Below are 20,831 nucleotides of genomic sequence, written 5' to 3'. Positions count from 1 at the left end.
CTCAATTTAACATTACATAATGCAGGTTTTTCTTGTTAATTCATCTCATCTCCTTCATTATGTAGCTTCATTATGGGCATCATGCTTATAATTTTCATATCACTAAAACTATTGTGGTGTAATGTCCCTATAATGGGAAAACAGAAATGATCAGATATTATCTAAATTGGCAGATAGTAGATTTCTTGTGACTTTGTTAATATGTAATTCATTTAAGCAAACTTAATATCCATTAACTTTCCTTGTAGGGGCCCATTAGCTTTAATAATACATTAACTCCTTTGTGAAACCTGACTAGAAGTTCACCCAGTCCCCACCCCTAAACTCTTTCCGGGTCCCCAGAGTGTCTTTGTCTTCCGTGTCCTGTAGATTCAAGAGAGGTTTGTCCTTCTAGGAAAAGGAATAGAGCTCCCTCTCTGAATCCATTTGACTGACTTCAGTCTTACAGAGTACCGCGGGCCCTCCACCAGAGGGAAGTGACCAGTGCCTTCCAAAAATGAAGACACGCCTGTCTATCGCTTGTGAATTCTAACATGGCACCCTCGTATAGGAGGCTGGGTTTATTATTATTATTATTATTATTATTATTATTATTATTGTTATCCAAAGTGAACCACACAGGCATTTTACTGTTGATACTTCCCTTTACAGAATGTATATAAAGAGAAAGGCTTTTTGCATAAAAGAAGGTTAAGAGTTATCAACCATTATATTGATCTGAATGGGAATTTAGAGTCTGGTTTGGCATCTTAAATAAGACTCTGTGCTCAAGAAAGTCACCTGACAGTTCACTACCCTCCATTCCTGGAGCGTTACTGACTACTTGGCAGAGTCAGCTAGGAATTCCTTAAGTAGCTCCTTCAAACACGACTGGAATTCTCTACCTCATTTCCTACCAGCTTTCCTCTCCTGAACACCAGCAGCTGTGCGATAACGCAAAAGCCTCCTGTCTCAAATGCCTAAGGCGCTCAGTCATTGGGCGCTAAAGCTCTGTCAGTCATTGGCCAGCACTTGGTGGTTTAACCCCATCTCTCTCTGCAGACAGGCAGCCCCGTGTCTTGATGGCAGTGAGAAAAGAAGAGATACTTAAGTACATGAGATTCAGCAGCCAGTCTGCATGCATGTGGAATTATTTGAGATCTTCTATGAGGAGTTACATTAGACCCTCACTTTTTAATTGGCCCAAACCCTTAAAGTCAGCAGCTCTTAACCTTCTTAAAAGCCCTTTAAAGGTCCCCTAAACCTTGGGGCGTCTGGGAGGCCCAGTAGGTTAAGTGGCCAACTTCAGCTCAGGTCATGATCTCATGGTCCGTGAGCTTGAGCCCCGCGTCGGGCTCTGTGCTGACAGCTCAGAGCCTGGAGCCTGCTTCGGATTCTCTGTCTCCCTCTCTCTCTGCCCCTCCCCCCTCTCAAAAATAAATAAACATTAAAATAATAAATAAATAAGTAAATAAATAAATAAATAAGTAAATACAAATACAAATCCCGTAGACCTGGAAAAGAGGAACAAAATTACATATTCACCACGTTTTGCTTACAATTTAAGGAGTCCATTTATCCTAAAGACTTATCCTAACTTCATTGATTCAAGGACCAGTTTTCTTCCCATATCCATAGGTCATCTGTGCCTTTACCTCATTTAGAATTTGTCTTTAAGGGGCAACTACGTGGCTCAGTTGGTTAAGCGTCTGACTTTGGCTCAGATCATGATCTCACTGTTTGTGAATGCCAGCCCTGCGTCAGGCTGTGCGCTGACTGCTCAGAGCCTGCTTCAGGTACTCTGTCCCTCTCGCTCTTTGCCCCTCCCATGCACTCACTCGCTCTCTCTCTAAAAAATAAATAAGCATTTAAAAATTAATAAAAAAATGGGATGCCTGGGTGGCTCAGTCGGTTGAGCATCCGACTTTGGCTCAGGTCATGATCTCCCAGTTAGTGGGTTCAAGTCCTGCATCAGGCTCTGTGCTGACAGCTCAGAGCCTGGAGCCTGCTTCAGCTTCTTTGTCTCCCTCTCTCTCTGCCCCTCCCTTGCTCATGCTCTTTCTCTCTCTGTCTCTCAAAAATAAATAAATGTTAAATTTAAAAAAAGAAAAAATAAATAAATAATAATAATAATAATAATAATAATAAAGAATTTGCCTTTAAGTCACTCTATCACTTTTCCCTAACAAAGACCTGTGTAAAAATATCTATCAAGTTAGGATTTTTATTTGCTATATGTATTTTGTTTAATAAACATCACAGCAAATATATAGCTATTATTTTTTTTTTAATTTTTTTTTTTAACGTTTATTTATTTTTGAGACAGAGAGAGACAGAGCATGAACGGGGGAGGGGCAGAGAGAGAGGGAGACACAGAACTGGAAGCAGGCTCTAGGCTCCGAGCCATCAGCCCAGAGCCCGACGCGGGGCTCGAACTCACGGACCGCGAGATCATGACCTGGCTGAAGTCGGACGCTTAACCGACTGCGCCACCCAGGCGCCCCTATAGCTGTTATTTTTTAATGTCCTTTTCTTTGCTACCTAAAACAATTCCTGATGATAACAGTTATAAGCATTAAGTTATTACCATTAAATACTGAGCTTGTCCGTGAACCTCAGATTAAGCATTGCTGTTTTCTGGGTAAATAGGACTACCTTGCTGGGGAAATGTGACCTAATGGAGTTGGTATTAAATATACCCACTTGGTTCAGTCCTGACCCATTTTGTTGCATGAAGCCTTATGGAAACCTTTTCTACCTCATCAAAGACAAATGGGTATTAGTCAGGATATGAACAGGGTTAAATGGCAGATAATGGATTTGAATTCTATATAAATTATGTTCTTTTAAGAAATTACTCTTAGGGGCGCCTGGGTGGCTCAGTCGGTTAAGCGTCCGACTTCAGCTCAGGTCATGATCTCGTAGTCCGTGGGTTCGAGCCCCGCGTCGAGCTCTGTGCTGACAGCTCAGAGCCTGGAGCCTGCTTCGGATTCTGTGTCTCCCTCTCTCTATGACCCTCACCCGTTCATGCTCTCTGTCTCAAAAATAAATAAACGTTAAAAAAAAAAACAAAGAAATTACTTTTAAAAAAGGAAATAATGAACACCTACATTGTATGTCACTAGATAGCTTACCCTAAATATGGTGGGGAAAGGAGGAGGGGTGAGATAGAGTGCTACCATATTGTACAGAAGACCAGGCTCGAGCTGCAACTTGGAATCGCTTTCGTCTTGTGGATTTAAGTCCTAATTAATTGAACACAGAGTCTTGCAGTGTTTGTTTGTTAGGACCCTTATTTGTGGTACCAGGAGAAATTGGTGTGCCCAATTATGTGAAAAATCAGCCAGATGTGTATGCTGTCATACTTTTAATAATCTTTAAGTTTGTGGTGAGTACAGATATTAATTGTGTAGTATGCATTGAAGTGATTAACATCAATGTAATTTATCATCTGGAGATTTCTGAACATAAATAAATGAGTTGTTTTGTTCAGCAAGGTGTTGACCCCTTCAGAATTAGTGAATTAAAGCCCCCCCCCCTCTTTTTTATTATAAATATGAAAGGCACCACAATCAGCCAAGTGTTCAGTTATTTGATTTTCTGGGGCATTAGCCACTCTTGTTTGTGACATTTCCCTGTTGGGTGCTCGTTTGCAAGCTCATTAATAAGGTTTTCTCATAGGAACGTTGCCGGGAATGACGAACATACAGTAGGGCTCTTAGTTTTGTAGCTTTCATTGTGAGCCTCAGCAAGGATACAGCAGCAGCACGTAGTTAAATGTTTAAAACAGAAAATAATTATGCGCGGAAGCTGGCATTCAAAGCTCTCCTGCCTTAGATGTGAGGCAGAGAACAGTTTTGCCTTTTAATGTTCTGAGCTATATGACCCTAAATTCTTTCTGCGCGTTTTTTTTCCTTCCGCGTGTCTGTGTACGTAGCGTTGCTCAAATGTACAACACGGTTGATTATAGCGGAGCATGGCACAATTGTGGCACGGTTAGTGGAGCTTCAGATCTGCAGGAACGTACTCTTGTCAAATAAAAGCCTGTTTAAAGGAGAACAGTTCCCTGTCTGAGCGTTAAAAGAAAACTGTTTAAATAGCATCAAGGTGGCAACACATAGCGACGTAAGCTGGCGATTCAAAGAGGATCTGTGACCCCTCGGTATGGAATTCAGATTGCCGCGCAAAGCGGGAAAAGCCTCACCCTGGACTGAGGTGAATCCGCAGCTCTTGAATCGCTGCCGTGTGTCCTTTGCTTTCTCCCATCACAGCCTTGCTCTTTAAAATGTTTTGCAAAAATCCTCATCTTGTGAGGGTTTTGTGTGTGTGCATATTTTAAAAAAAAAGAAGAAGAAGAGAGAGAGAGAAATTGAGATGAGTTTTGAAAGGGAGAATGAAAACAAAGACTATAGAAATGGATGTTTGAGTAACTTCCCTCCTCTGATTATCATCTGATGGTTCATCGGGTACGTAGGCATCATTTTCAAAATGAGTTTTATTGACTCCCTATAGGCAGATAGTTTGTAAATCCATATTCCTGTTCATCCAAGATCCAGGGAAGGCTAGATTTCTTCTTTCATTCCCTTGATTGGGGGAAAATTGGGCATTGAGGGGATGATCAAAACCTGTTCTTTATCTGTGCCAAAATAAATGTTTCTCTGGTATCGACAGTGCCCTGCAGTGAAGGAGGGAGAAAAACCTGGAAATAGGAAAATCTTTCCTGCTCGGAGTGGAGAATAAGACATAGTTTCCAAGAGCGGCTCCTGTATCGATCCTCCCCCCCTCATTTCTGTTCCCAGATTGTATTCTTCACGGCCTAATAGCTGGCATTTCCCGATTGGGCCGGTTTCTCTCTGATCTCCAGTCTCCTCTTTTAACAGAATACCTTCTTCCTCCCACTCTCCCTTTCTTTTATTTTTTTTTTTTTAAAGCAGTGAATTGAGTTTCAGGGAAGTTATTCTGGTATTTATTATTCCTCACAGAGACCCCCTGATTCAAACGAATGTTTAAGCTGTCATTTTTTGCATTGTCACAGAGCGGTGGCGGGGCCAAATTCCCGTTATTATTAACTCTGTAGCTTGTTCACGGAGCGTTCTGCGGCACCAGAGGGGGCAGGAGGCTGAGGGACCAACGTTAAAAAAAAAGAGTAAATGTCAGGCCAAATGCATTATGAGCAAGACTTGGATGACATGATCCTTCAAGGAAGAAAGCCATCACCCCTACCTTCTTCTGAAGGCACGCTCGGTAGGCAGAGGCCTCTTACAAAGGACTGTCCTCCACCATCTCTCTGTCTGACCTGACGTATTTGGGGGAAGACGTGTCCCTGGGGCTTGTGGGCATCGAACACTTACACAGTGAAAGTAGTCATCTAATGTGTGCTCCTAATGGTTTTTAACTCAAGGTCAAATTTCGATTCTGGGGAAGGATAAACGGTTGTGGAGTTAAAACTCTGAAAATCTAAAGCCAGTGGTCAAACAGCATCCTTTATGATTTCCCTTAAGATACCAGCTTGAGCTATGCCAGAAATGCTAACTATATGTGTACTGAAATGGAGGCAGCAAATCAGAACTCCTGAGCTGAATCTCACATTTGGGGAGCTGGATTGACCTTCGAAAGAATAATACAATAATAATTTGTGCTGAGGGCTGTCGAAGTGATTAAACAAGACTGGGGTGGCTCTAATGCCTTGGGTAGCCTATGGGGTCAACCCTAAACTAGAGCCAAAGTCCCCATACTCCAAAGAAATGAAACTGAAGCCACAACCATTCAGGAACCACTAACTAGGCTTTCCCCAAATAAGGCAACTGCTTAAGCCACGAACAATCAAATAATGTCCTTTGCTTTGTTTCCCTGTCTTCTCTGTAAAAAACCTTCTCCCTAGGCTCTGTGGCTAGAGCATGTTTAGTTTGGTGTTGCCCTATTCGAATCAACGTATGCTCACATAAGCCCTCAAAAATTTTAATGGGCCCAGTTTATCTTGTAACAGGGTTAGCATGTATTCACAAATTGATTTTCTCTTTTTAGTGAGTAGCAGAGCTTGGACTAGGAGTTCATGCTGCGTGGTAGATTTCTCCACGTTCTTATTCATCCATCAGCTTGGTAAACAAGTATCGAATGCCTACTGCACTGGCAACGTACTAGGTACCAGGGATACAAAAGAGCAAACGAACACTTTTCTTCTTACGGAGCTGACCTTCTTTGGGAGAAAATCACGCTCTAAGACTTTTCTTGCTCAGGGTTCACTTCCAAAATTTTAAAGATTTCTCCAAGACGGGGAGGAGTACTGTGCGAGTGTGCAGCCCGCTTCGCAAGCTCTGGACACCACCTTCTGTCACAAACGTCGCCGAATAAAATTTGATTCTGTTGGGTAAACAGTAATTTCGGTATCCACAGAACGACTTGCAAGTTGCAACGGGAAGGAACCGCATTCCTGCCGCGGTGGGGGGGGGGGGGGGGGTGCGTGCTCTCCGGTCCCGCCCCCCACCAGGTTTGACTCTGTCAGACCATGGCTCTGTCCTCCGCAGGTGCAGTTGCGGCGCCCCGATTCTACTACAGATGTAGCAGCGGGAGGTCCTTCACCTTTTGCAAACAGACAAAATAAATGGCAGTGAAAATTATTCATGAACGTATCATGACATTAGAAAGCAAACCTTTTGCAAGATGCGGAGGTCCTCTGAAAGCTCGCTGTGACTGTTCCCTAACCAGGCCCGATCACCTCACGCTACCAGAAGCTGTCTTCCTTCAGGGCTAAGCCGCCCTCTTGCAGCCATCCAAGCAGCCCTACCGTGGGGGCCGAGTCTCGCCTTGAGCTCAAAAAACCCCTAATACTCAGCAAATCTCAGGTTAATCTTTGCATCACCGTGCTCCTCCAAACTGCGGTAATCCTCCATGATTGACAAAGACTCTTGGGTTGATGCTTCCCCAGCCGAACACGCAGGTGGTGACCCAAACTTCTGATACATCTGGGCCCTCACTGCCCTTGAGCTCTCCCTGCTAGGCCCTGGAACCATCCGCATTTGCTCCACAGGCATCCTCAGTCCCCCTCTTATGGATATTCAGAATATTGGACGAAAGCTAAGGAAGGGCCATGAGGGGCCTGTATCCTGAATGTAGTTGCAGGAGCAAATTTACACCCAAGTCCTGGGACCTGGTTGCAGTCAGAGCGCCCAAGGACATTGGATGCCCACATCACCTGAAGTAGAAATTCTTAGCAGGAGAGAGTGTCGGGAGCCCCGCGTGGTAATAAGTCTCATGCTGGGATATCAGGGGCGTCTTCCTTCCGCCTCAGCTCTACTCCTGACTGATACATGGGAAGGATGACCTCCCAGGCAAAAGGAAACTGCAGAGTACCTTTTTTTGTTGTTAATTAATAAATTTCGAAACCCGATACATTGGTGTTGTGATATAGAGAGGAGACGATGACTTTTCATTTACATAAGAAAGTGATATACAGGTTATAGAGTCTCGAGTTTCATCTTCTGGAAAGATCATAGAATGTGGTGCAAGGTCAGACTGGCATGAAATCAATTGTAATCTGCCAGCAAGCCGTTCTAACCTCTTTAAGAGTTTCCTTTTATATATTTTTTTCCCTTTATGGAGAGAGCAAAGCACATTTAAAGAAAGCCTCATCAAATTGGAATGTCTTTCTAATATTATTTTTTTAATTGGTTGCTACTGTAGTGTGACCTAAAGCCTCCTGGTATTTAACCCTCTGTGCAACTTTGACTAATGAACAAATCCTGCTGTAAGAGTCTGGCTAAATGTCTTTTATAGGGTTTTAAAAAATTACAGTGTATTATGAAAACCTCAGATCACTCGACCTAATTGATTGGCTGTTGGTGATGCCATCTCCATAACTCTAACGTTCCATAAGTGCACAGACCTAACTATTTTTCTTATTTTTATATAGCAGTTCCATTTTATAATGACATTAGGCCATTCTGCGCGATACATTTCTGGGTAGTTATTGCACTTGGGCAGAAAGTGTCGTCTGGCTGGTAGCCTTGTGCCTTAGAACACCAACCGAGGCGTAAAGTGATCACCCAGAAAACGTACTTGGCCTTACCTCATTACTTAAAAATAAATCTTGGAGTCTGGGTCTGTCTCAGAATAGGTTTGGTGGGTTATAACATTTGATTTATGAACATAATTAAAGTGTAAATGATGAGCTTTGGGCTAGTCAGTCAGCCATCTGGATTGTTCGGTATTTCGACATACTCACTTTATACTCTGGATCTTCCTGGGAAATTGTAGCATCCCTGAGTTCCAGAGGTACCAGTGGAATCCCAGGGTTTCCAGTCCAACTGTTGAGCACACCTGAGTTCCTCTTTCAGGGCAAAAGAAGGGCACAGATCTTGGCTCACAGACTCTCTCTCTTTGGTTCGTCGGCTGGGTGTGAAGGTAGTTCAGCTGCCCCACAGTCAGATAATATGCCTATAAATACTGCATGTGTCAACAGAGGACGACATTTTTTCTGTATAATACAAACAAGATAAATGTTTACCTTTTCAGCTAGCTGTTAAGGTAACTGTGGCAGCTGTCCCCATAAGTAGATGGTAGATGTTTCTCCAAAAAACCTGAGGAGTAAATTGAGAAAATCAGTTATCAAAGTTGAAGGTGTATTTTCTATGGTTTAGTATGTTATTTAAAAAATATATATATTATTTATATATATATTATATATATATAATATATATATTATATTACAATATATATATTGTATATATTATATATTATAATATATATATTATATATACATTATATATATATATATATATATATAAGTTCCAGGTATCGCAAATCCTTAGCGTGTTCTTCCTAATTTCTGTGAGTAGTAGGCAACTGGGAAACAGCCATAATAACATAAAAAAGCATTTAACTAAAAGTCAGTGGTACTGAAAAGAGGCAAAACTGCATTAGATTTTCAACACTCCCTTTATTATTAATGGAAGTTGAGCACATAAGACCCTTGGCGCACTGTGCGGAAAAACATACCCTCTCTGTTTGCTTGTAAATTACACAAGGGGAAAAAAACAAAAAACAAAAAACAAAAAAACCTTCCACATAGGCCAGCAGGCATCCTGCTTCTTAATTAATGGGCGGGAGTCAGCAGCGCGTGGAAAATGTAGTCCTTCCATAGATCAGAGATTAACCTATAAGCAAATGCTACATGTCAGCCCAGATTTGGGGCTTTAAATTTTTTTTTTTTTAATGTTTATTTATTTTTGAGACAGAGAGAGACAGAGCATGAACGGGGGAGGGTCACAGAGAGAGGAAGACACAGAATCTGAAACAGGCTCCAGGCCCTGAGCTGTCAGCCCAGAGCCCAACGCGGGCTCAAAGTCACCGATCGCGAGATCATGACCTGAGCCGAAGTCGGATGCTTAACCGACTGAGCCACCCAGGCGCCCCCAGATTTGGGGCTTTAAATTTAGTCTTGCCCAGAATGTTTCTTGGGGAAGAATGACAAGAGGTTTCCTAACCAGGAACCCCATTAAGTGGTGCTGTTTCTGAATGTGAAATATAAGGAAGCAGGTCTTCAGCTGTCTGTGTTTCCCCCTTTATTTATTTATTTATTTATTTATTTATTTATTTATTTATTTATTTATTTATTTTTGTATTTTGTGTTTTTAATAGGCCCACATATGTCACCCAATTTTTGTGTTTAGTGTAAGCTGTAGTCTGTAGAACGGTGCCCAGGACCTCTTGCCTTTGCCCAGCAGCCAGTCCCCATTCAAGGTCATCCTGTTTATCCTGAGTATTTCTGCCTTTCTCAAGTGACTGCTTTCCCAACCCAGTTACCAGTACCCCGGAAACCTCCACACCATTTTGCTCCCAAACATTGCCTTTGCCAACAAGTCCAAGGATACAGCCGTGTTACTTGCGAGGGTCTGCTGGAGCTTTGGGGGCTGCTAACTTCTATCCTCCGGCAGGTGACTTAGCTTCCCAGAGAGCATTACCAGTTCACAGCGTGCAGGGCGCAGTGGTATACAAGAAGCCTCTCTTAAAAGGTTTGCAATGCCACATGGGTTCCAGAGACATAAGAGAAAGATCTGTGATGGGAACGAGACTGTACAAATGCGTCTGGAAAGCAACCACCCCAGAGAGGACTCCCTCGTGCAGCTTTGTTAGCTGCGTATGGGCCCAGATCAGTTGAGCCCTGCCATATTTCTGATTTCTCTCTCAGTCCATAGGATGAATGTTAATGAGCTAAGCACTGCTTGTAAAAGGCCAAGGAGCTGTTGTTTAGGTGGTATGATTGTCTGAGAAAGTAAAGTTATGGAAATTGTTTTGACCTTTCAGCCAAGTGATGTCTTGCCCTCTCACATTTATTACTCTTGGGTACATTTCCAAAAATATACATTTACAAAGCCACAGAATTAAATGAGAAAACTGATTTAGGGATTAATAGCTTGTTAGTTCAGCACAGAAAAAAACAAAAACAAAAACAAAAAAAAACAGCCTCCCGATTCCATTCAGGTTTTGTTGGTAAATATATCTGTGTAATATATCTAAGTTAATCCCAACCCCTTTTGGTTCCCTCCCTGTGCGCCACAGCTCCTGTCATTCATGGCTCCTACGCGTACCCCTACAAGGTCCAAACACAGTTTTTCAGTAGCTAATCTATATAAGAATACTTGTGTCACTTACTGGAGTCCTTGACTGCCTTAGGATGCTGTACTTGGTTTTAATTTTGGATGGCCATTGGGAAATGTAGTTTTGAACCAGTAATCCCAACATTCGCAGGGCTGTCTCTCGTTAAGTCATCCCTAGGACCCTGGTCTAGCTACTTCATCCTCTGGGTACCAGTGTTCTCATCCCTAAAACTGGCTTATTCCACCACCAATGATGGTTCCCACCATAGTAGGCTCTCAGCACCTGTCAGTTTCCTTCCTTCTCACATGTATACATTGAGACATCAAAGAGTTTCACTGGGACCACCAGAACCTCCCAGTTCTTCATTCTTAAGGGCATTAGAGTGGAATTCAGAAGTTTTGCCTTTCCCATTTGAAATCAAGAGCATAGAAGAGGCAAACTTATTAATATGCATTGTCACAACATATTGTCACATAGTAATATGTGATATATGATAAAATGTATCAATTCTGAGCACCACAAATATCTGTGGCTTCACCTCAGCATGAAGGCAAATGAGTTTCCTTTAGCTTGAGTGAGTTTGGAGATAAACTTCAATGTAACAAAATGTATTTCACAGGAAACGTTTGATGTGGCGCGGTTGGCTTATGAATCTCTTATCTACTCACGGTTCACTCCTTAGAGTTATTAGTCAATTTAATTTGAGCAAATGCCAGGATTACTAACTAATTAGGAGGATGTTAGTGAAGGCATGAGGATGGGGAGAGAGCAAGTGCTGGTGGTGTGGGGTTTGTGGCGGCTTGCAAGTCTGATTTTTTGCCTGATACCATTTGCTAAACATTGTACTTTGTGTTGTTGTCACACAGATAAGCCTCAAGTGCATATTCAGATGACTTATCCTCTACAAGGCCTAACCCGGGAAGGGGATGCGCTCGAGTTAACATGTGAAGCCATCGGGAAGCCCCAGTAAGTTCTGAAGGCCAAGGTTGGCAAGAGGGTCATGAGCAGTAAATGTCACAACACGGAGATGTGCATTTGCAACTCACCAGCCTGTCACCTGTCTCCTGCTGTAAAGGATGGAAGGTTTTTTTTGTTTTGTTTTGTTTTGTTTTGTTTTGTTTTATGAAATAAGGAATATTCAGTGAAAGGGGGAATAAATATCTGTGGTTGGTTCTTAATGGTCAGGATTGGGAGAAAAATGAAATGCCAGCTAAGATTGAAATCTCAGCTAATTCTATTTTATTATCATCAACACGATTGCCAGAACTATCTTCTCTCACAAGAAAATAATCCTAATAAATTTTTAGTATGCCCACAATCTAATGATATATCTGCTACCTTCTGTGTTAATGTCTAAGCTGCTGGAAAGACGGTTTTCAGACTTAAATTAAGCCGCTGTGATTAGGGCCAGCCGTTGGAAAATGAATTTGCCCTACCTTTAATTTTGCTTCTCCTTCTCTCAAATAAAAGTGACTCATGGGAATATTTTTGTTGGTAAGGAATTGTCCCAGAACTTTTCTCAAGCAACATATTACACACCATTGCGTAAAAGAAAGAATGTACTAACCCTCTTATTTGACTGAAATGTACAAGGAAGTTGCTTCCCTGTCAACTGCATGCAAGTGAATGAGAGGGACCACAGTAGCTCATCACAGCCATGCAGTGGGGCCACTTTAGACCTCGTTCAGTTTGGTCCGGGGAGAGGAGAGACTCTCATCTTCCCAGGAGAGTGAAGATGGTTTTGAGCTGTTTCTTAGGGGAAAAAAACAATCCATGGAATCATGAGCTGGAACGAGTCAATGTTGGGATTAGGAGCCCTCAAACTCTGAGTGGTCCCCAACAGTAAACTCTGTTTTGAGCTCCCTCTGCCGTCCCTGTGCTAGGATTCTTTTCCCCCTCAGAGTTTTGCTAACCAACATCAAGATCGCAGTCCTCATGCTGTGAGCGTCTCACCAAAGCTTCCCCCGGGATCTCTGGAAACACTGTCCCCGTGATGGCTGAGGAGTGATCCATGACAAGAGAACAGGGGAACCCAGGGGGATGCTGGCTGCTGTCCGCCCTCTTCCCGCTTCAACCCTCCCTGTTTTGTGCTTCCCTCTCTGTGGACCAGAATCTACGTCTGTCTCCACTAACCCTTCGGGGTGTTAAAGATGACCTTTAGGAAATAGGAGGTGGTCCTGGCTCTGTTTCGCTTTTCCTCTGCCGTTTCAAAGTTACTTGCTCTGAAACACTGTAAGCTTTGGCAGAGTGGTCTTTGTCTCCTTTGAACTCTGAAGAAGATTCAGATTTTTCTTTTTGTAAACTGGATTATGCCTTAGTCCGTGGCCTGTCTTACCTCCAAAACAATCCGGTGGAGAAAAAGAGAATTCTCACAGGCCTCTTGCCACTGTATACAGCCACATTAACCACATTTACCGGAGATGGCTTTGCTAGCCTATATTTTGTTTCTGTATTTTTCCCCCCAGAAGAAGGTACTGCGTTCAATCGAATGTGCCATGGGGACAGAAAATTACATGTTTCCTTCAGGACATTTATGCCAGAGAGGGTATTTGTCTGTTCCTCTTCTCAAATCGGAACGAGTGTGTGGTCGTATGAGCCAGCACCCGTTACTCTGCTATCCCTTCCAGCATATTACCTATTTGTTTTCTCAAGAAATTGCATACAATAAAAATGGTAATTTAACTTGCCATTAAATGTTGTGAATATTCTCAGCACTTACCCCCACTGATTGTTTCAGCTGTCAAGCAGCAGGGCATTAGATCTGATGGCCGGGCAGACCCATTTTCCATTGCCTGCAAGGGGGGGGACATATGCAGTGCTAATTTTTAAATAATTTACTGGGTTGTGATGACAAGCCCATGTGTAATTAAAGAAAAATTGTAACTTCACATCCCATTTGAAAATTGGAATGCTACTTGACAGGGCTAACTTGAGTGTTGGTTCATCATTAAGCTTGGGTCTTGTCATGTCACCGCTCGTGGAGGTAGCAGCAGGGACCGAAAGGAAGGTACCACTGTTCTCGTGTCTCCAGTGCCCTTCCTTTAAAATGAAAGTTTCAGGGGCGCCTGGGTGGCTTCGTCGGTTAAGCGTCTGACTTCGGCTGAGGTCATGATCTCGAGGTCTGTGAGTTCAAGCCCTGCGTCGGGCTCTGTGCTGACAGCTCAGAGCCTGGAGCCTGCTTCTGATACTGTATCTCCCTCTTTCTCTGCCCCTCCCCTGCTTGCTCTCTCTCTCAAAAATAAACATTATTATTTTTTTAATTTAAAGAAAAACAAAATGAAAGTTTCAGGCACAGTCCTCCCTGTGGTCCCAGTTTCACAGGAGGTTGAGGGAGCTGTCTTGAAGAATGGGAGTTTTAGAGTCAGTGAGTTTGAAAGATGCTCTGCGTGTGCAGTTTTGGCTCTGGAGCATCTTGTGAAATTTGCTTTTCCCTGATGGACACAAATGTGATACTTTATTTACTTATTTTTTAATGTTTATTTATTTTTTTGAGAGAGAGAGTGTGTGGGGAAGGTGCAGAGAAAGAAAGACCGAGGATCCAAAGCAGGCAACACACTGAGAGCACAGAGCCCAATGCAGGGGCTCGAACTCATGAACCATGAGATCATGACCTGAAGTGAGTCGGATGCTTAACCGACTGAGCCACCCATGCCCCCCAAACATGGTACAACATGCCTCTGAAAAAGTGCCATAAGGAGCCCATGTGGAGATGTGCCCCTCAGTGACTGACCCGGAAGCCTCACCCTTGAGCCACAGGGCCTGCCAGTGCACCCAGAGGGGGAGGGTAACAGTGTGTGGGGCTTGGAGAGCCAGCAAAGCAAGGCATTTTGCCAAGGAACACACAGAAAAGGTGGACTGGGTTGAAAGAGGCAGGTTATGAGCAAGGCTAACGGAGAAAGGAAGTGATTGCATCTTCTAGAATGAATAGAGGTGGCTTTTCCAATGCAGAGGACAAAAGAAAGCAGTGTTCAGATGTAAAAAAAAAAAAAAAAAAAATCCATTTATTTTTGCAAAACTCCAAATCCATTTTTTAAAATTCTTTTATTTTTTTCAATATATGAAGTTTATTGTCAAATTGGTTTCCATACAATACCCAGTGCTCATCCCAAAAGGTGCCCTCCTCGATACCCATCACCCACCCTCCCCTCCCTCTCACCCCCCATCAACCCTCAGTTTGTTCTCAGTTTTTAAGAGTCTCTTATGCTTCCAAATCCATTTAAAGATCACAACTGGCTTCTAAGCAAGGGTCTTGGTATTTAGTAACCATCAGATTAATGGTTATATCACTAGCCAAGAATTTGATTTTTCCCCCTAATTAATGAGATGATTAACAACGGGTGAGCTCTGTCCTGTCTGAATTGGTGTGAAACCACACAGCAGGGACATAAAAATAGGGCACATTGGTTTATTTGCTGATTTTTAAAGATGAACCAGAAATAATGAGGCTCCAGCTTGTGGTCCTATTGAAGGTTTTTCAACACCTGATAATGTTGGCCAAAAAGTATATTCCACACAGATTTTGTTGGGGGGGAGGACTTCACAGCTGTAATTCTGTGAACTGAAAATATGTCCAGCAGGGCCCTCTCTAATCGTGTCACCCTGCATGTGACTCATTCAATGCGTGGGTGAGAAGCCGACGCAGACATCTTGGTGGGAGATGTTAAAGCCACCTGTCTTCTTCCTCTCTCCTCTGCAGGCCTGTGATGGTGACCTGGGTTAGAGTCGATGACGAAATGCCTCAACACGCCGTCCTGTCCGGGCCCAACCTGTTCATCAATAACCTAAACAAAACAGATAATGGTACATACCGCTGTGAAGCTTCCAACATAGTGGGGAAAGCTCACTCGGATTATATGCTGTATGTTTACGGTACGTGCAAAGATAAAACACTCCCTCTACCAGACTCATTCACATGTAGCCGCTGCTTGCAAATCACTCTCAGAGCTTTTGGTCAAGTTGAAAACCGAAAGCCAGTGTGTTTTCTTCAAAAACTTAAAGAAGCCTGGCCTGAGGTGGACCCCAGTGTCTCCACCTGGGAGGGCAGTGACTTTTCTTCTCTCCCTCTAATCGCGGGGCTTTCCTGCTAGATCACAGTCCCTGGTCATGCTGAGTAGGAAAGCTGTGTCCTCAGGCACAAGCAATGGAGATGATGTTAGAAATAATGACTGCAAAATTCAGCCTTGCCAATTAATGGCTATTTAGCTCAGAAAGTTTATTCCCAGTGGTATTTCCCTGTGAAACCTCAGCTAGGCTTTCTCCTGCTTTGATGAACACAAGTATCCTGTTTTCAGCATGAAGCTATTACATTCCAGAAGATGTCACAAGCCAGTAAATACTTGGGAAAAAAAAATATATATATAAGGTCCTTGGTAGCTACATAAACCACCAATAGCTACTCCTTTAGACACGAATGCATTTTTTTTTAATTTGTCTGTTTTCTGAATATCTTTTTACAGGATTATTAAAGCATATTATCATGAATTACGTCCTCTAACCCAGCAAATATTCATTGAACATCTATGTGTCAGACATTTTAAACTTTTTCACATTTATAGCTTATTGTCCATTTTGTGTATGTTGAATATTCTCAACTTAGTTGAGGAATGCACTGCATTCCTCTAGTCTTAAGATGGCAAATTGAGTTTCTTCTGGCCAGTTGAAGTCTCTTGGTTGGTTTTATGCCGGGAAGCATAGTCATGAACTGACATGACCCGGAGTGAGTGACCATAGGCATGAAATTTTCAGTATCTTATAAATCTATGGATATGTGTGTATGTTTCCTTCTCCATGTTAGCACGGTAAATAATCCAAGTGTAAGTATATGGGAATCTACACCTATACGCACACAACTATACCCACAGAATATTTATACCTTTATGTCCTAGAACCTGGCCACCTTCCTTACGAAGAAAGTAGGAGTCACTCCTTTTGAAGGCATAGAAGCATGCTTTATAACACATCAACACAGATGTGGCAATTTAATCCTTAACCTGTACTTAAGGTTTTGTTTGTTTGTTTTTCTCTTTCAACATAATGCAGAATTACAGGATCACATCCACTCACCTTATTTGTAGACTTCTGAGATTTCTTTTCTTTTGGACACTATACCCATGTTGTCTGTGGTCCGCATGTGTAATGGCGTCAGTCCTGCCCAGGGGTTAAGAGAGCCGAGGAGAGGGGGATGGCTGTTCCTTTAGGTGCGAGGGGGTGCCACATGCCCTATTCTCAGTTGACGTTCCACGGAGCCACCTTGGTCCTCAGACTGTTCAGAGTCTGTTCGTGCAAAAGGGGAGTGGGAGGCATATCCCTCTCTTCTGCTTCCACACCCCTTCTGCTCTCTCTGCGTGAGGGTTTGAGCCTCCTGCAAGTCCCCTCCGATGCCACTCCCAGGTTTACAGTGAGCAAAACCAGGGGCAAATTTCCCACTGGTCTACGGTTTGCTTCCTGGACTCAGAAGTCTAAGTTATTTGGAAAAGCAATTCTGATTTAATGTACCTGCTGTTCCCACATCTCAAGATAAGGAACATTTTGTGGATTTCATGGACCGCAGATACAGTTGAATAATTTTGGATACCGGCTTCTGGCTGGCATTTGTCGAGCACCCACTTTGTCCTACTGTTTCACGTGCATGACCACGTCTAATCTCCACAGTAACGTCAGGAGGTAACAAGATCCTCATCCTATTTTACAGATGGCAGATGAAGCTTAGAAAGATCACATAAGCTGCCCAAGTTCCCAGGGTTGCTAACTATGTTTCAGAGCCACGATACTTCGACTGCCAAGTCTTCAGGGACATTTGTGTCTTTCTTCGTAGTTCCTCTTATTCTCACTGCTTCCCAGTAGAACGCCCCCCTCCAACATAAGACTGTTTTTGAGAATTTACTCTCTGGGCTAGAGTGCGTTACTGAAAGCCAGGAAACATAGCGACCTACCTGTTTAGGTGAGCACACACACACACACACACACACACACACACACACACACACCTCCCCGGCACGTTATGCTACCTGCGTCCCTCAGTCTAAGCTAGTAGCACTGCTCGGCACGGCGGGCTAGACTACCAACCTGAGGTGTTGCTAGTCTATTAATAAAATGTTCTAGCAATTTGGGAAGATTGCGAGTAGCTCTTCTTTTCAAAGGTGATTTCTCGTACTACCAGGGTAATTTTCAAAGTACCTTATGAACTAAGCATTAACGTGCCTTTAAAATGTTTAATTCTCTGGAAGTAGCTTCTACACTTGGAGAATCTAGCTGGTTAGTGCCTGAGTCCCATTTGGTTTGGTTCTTTTAGCCTCGATGTGTCAAACACAGCTCATTAGCTCCAACTCGGTATTTTCTTAAATAGTGGCCTCTCGTTGCTCTTATTGCTAGAAACGATCTGAGCAATGAGGTTCTCGCTGTTAACGGGTCACTTGAGCCAGATGTGAAGGACAACAGTTACCCCAGTAGTGATGAAAATAATTGGAAGTGTGTGATTTTCACAAAATGAAAGGGACCCGTGACCTTTTTTCTGAAGTCTCTGCCCTTGTTAGTCTGGCCCACCCCTCGTTCGTAATCGTATTTTCAAAATCGTATTTCAAAACCGGGCCTCCGGGTCCCCTTTGATTGCATTGTGGATATCACACGTTCTGTGCCAATACTTGGAAAGGTAGGTACAGAAATAGCATTAGAGTGTATCAGGGGAAGTCTCTCGGGTACAGATGTTCCTTTTCAGGTGATAAGTACTGTAATTGAACCAGAACAGAAGAAGCGCATTAGCTGCCCCCATGCTGGGCAGCAGGCACGTCCCTGGGTACAGTTGAGGTGGGTAGGAGAAGGCACAGGATGTCTTCAGAGCTCGGCTCGGGGGCCAGCGCACCTCGCCATCTGTATCTGTCCCAGTGCCTACAGCAAGGGGTGGGTGCGTCCAAATGATCTGCTAGGTCACAGAATGCTTCCTTACCTGGGGCCTCCATAAGAAAGTGTCCAAGGAGCCAGACGACATTCTGCCTGTTTGTCTACAAGGGTAGTTTGAAACCACTAATTTAATCATCAGCCTGCTTCTTGGAGGAGGATGAGATTTGATATTATTTATTTTTTAATGAATTCCTTTTTGGACTCGTGGGTGAGGCTGCTCTTACACTGCCCGTGTCCCCACCTTCAATGAGCAAAGTCTCCCATAGAACAGAACACTTTGCTGCCGAGCCCTCCCTAACACATTCCTACATTGCGTGTGCGTGAGAGAAGTTGACGAGGAAAATTAAAACCCCAGATTATTGATCAGTAGTAGGAATCATTTTAAGCAGACCTTACAACCAGGCACCAAGATAGTGTTTTCACAAACTTTCAGGAAGTTGTAGCAAAGCCAATAAAGGTGCAGTATATAATTAAAGTTTTGATGTATTAATTAGACAATCTGAGAGCTCACTTGGAGATAAAAGGACACCAGATGTGTCAGGGAGAAAAAGTTGACGTGCTTTAGATAAAATTTAAAATCAAAAGCCTTCAAATCGTCTTATGCGCTATTATAGCAGAATGATTGCTTAGTTCAAAGTCTTGCTGACAATTTAACACATTCAGTTTGATCATTTGTGCTTAGGATTTTCTTTTTTCTCTTTCATATTTGCCCTTCCCCTGTCCCCCAAATAATTTTTGAGCTGATACAAGAATATACAGTGTAGCAAACATCTGACGGAGGATTCCCTATGGGATTCCTGGCTTTGAGGGTCAAGCCTCGTTTATACCTCGTTCCCTTGTTTACAAGATGGAAGACGGTCTTTTGGTTTTATCGCCACCTTCCGCTTTAGGTCAGGCTTTCAACGGGAGCAAAGGCAACTAACGTATTAATATTTATAAGTTGTAAAATTTATTGACTTTTAAAAAATAAAATCTCGGTAAAATCTCACATGCCTGGAACTTGATATTTAGCGGTGACATTCTGTCTTCTTTGTATTTATTACAAGTGTGTAGAAGTAGTTTTCCTTCCTGCTGGGATGTATTGATGGGGAATAATGAAGTTAGCCGTCATGGAGAGCAGGGGAGCGGGAACACGCTCATCCTTGGCCGACGGGAGCCCTTTAGAACGGCACCACCCCTCCTCCTTTCTCCCATCTGCGAAAGTATAACACGAAATGACAGTCGCTGTACCCTCTCGGGGGCGGGGCTGGCTTAACCTCACCTTTGAAATCAGACTGGGGTGGGGGTGTCCTGGTTCGATTTCTCCTCCCTTCTCTCCTTCACGTCTCCTCATCCCTAGTTCGCTTCATTAATGCAAATCTCTTTTCTTCTTGTGTCAGTTTTTCCATTTAAGGTTTTGGGTTAGGATCACAGGACACAACTCTTTGGGGGAAGGCGGGGAAGGGAGGCTTGTGGCTGCAGAGGGGGAAGTCATCAGACAAACATCTCCGTGTCCTCATGCCTTCGTTTTGTCATTACTGATCATTGTTGTGTTCAGCACTGTGGGTTTGATTTTCCTTTTTTTTTTTTATCCAGATCCCCCCACAACTATCCCTCCCACCACCACCACCACCACCACCACCACCACCACCACCACCACCATCCTTACCATCATCACAGGTACGGTACCTTCATTGCCACTGAAAATGTCCTGAATGTATATTGTCTTTCTGGTATGTATGCAAAGAAGGCTGACGGTTCCCTTTGAATCCTTGGAATTTAACCGTTCCTTTATTTGGGGACTTCAGAGGCGTTAGATACTTTATTCTTACGTTGACTCCTAAGGACCTCAGAAAATCTTCAACATCCAGGCCTTTAACAGTAGATGAGATATTTTGCAGCTTGTGCCTAAGAGGATTCTCTTTTCCAGCATGCCCGTTCAAAGCAAAACGCTAGGGTACATAGCAGCCTGGCTATTAGAGAACATGCCGGTCGGTAGCTTAGGCGTAGCCACGGTTGATGAAATGGTAAGTATTCTGGCTTTGGATCTTCTCCTTGTCTTCATTCCATCGTTCGTTCGTACGAAAGAAAATACACACCCTTTAACATGCCCCTGCGGGCTGTGCTCCTAAATGCATCGCCCTCCTTCCTGCCCCAGAGAGTATCTGCTGACAGTGTTACTACCTGTTTGTGTTGCCTGGGTCAAGAGGTCAGAGGGGAGTCACTGTCTTCTCCGTGCCGGGCACCCACGTACCCCTTGCTGCCCTCCGTTAACTGTTGGAGAGGCGGAAGAGGCGGCCACAGCTGCTGTAACTCTGTGGCTTTATCTTGGTGGACTATCTGAAACTCTCCAAAATGAGTTTCACTGTCTCCTGTGTCTG

At 43.4% G+C, this 20,831-nt stretch overlaps 1 protein-coding gene across 16 annotated transcripts in view; it reads left to right on the top strand.

The window, feature by feature from the left end:
* Positions 1-20,831, top strand: part of CADM1 (cell adhesion molecule 1) — a 442,451-nt gene that overhangs the window by 389,602 nt on the left and 32,018 nt on the right. For 10 of the 16 annotated variants that reach the window (XM_045038337.1, XM_045038336.1, XM_045038338.1 and 7 more), the window contains 3 exons: positions 11,442-11,541; positions 15,272-15,444; positions 20,047-20,130. In XM_045038337.1, coding sequence (XP_044894272.1) covers positions 11,442-11,541; positions 15,272-15,444; positions 20,047-20,130 — 357 coding nt within the window. The remainder of the gene's footprint in view (positions 1-11,441; positions 11,542-15,271; positions 15,445-20,046; positions 20,131-20,831) is intronic. The other 6 variants (XM_045038335.1, XM_045038334.1, XM_045038332.1 and 3 more) reach the window with 1 other exon arrangement.

The sequence above is a fragment of the Felis catus genome, chromosome D1, assembly GCF_018350175.1.
Source record: "Felis catus isolate Fca126 chromosome D1, F.catus_Fca126_mat1.0, whole genome shotgun sequence".
In the NCBI taxonomy this organism is placed as follows: Eukaryota; Metazoa; Chordata; class Mammalia; order Carnivora; family Felidae; genus Felis; species Felis catus.
Note: the sequence above shows the minus strand (reverse complement) of the source record. Positions and strands in the feature narration are given on the sequence as shown.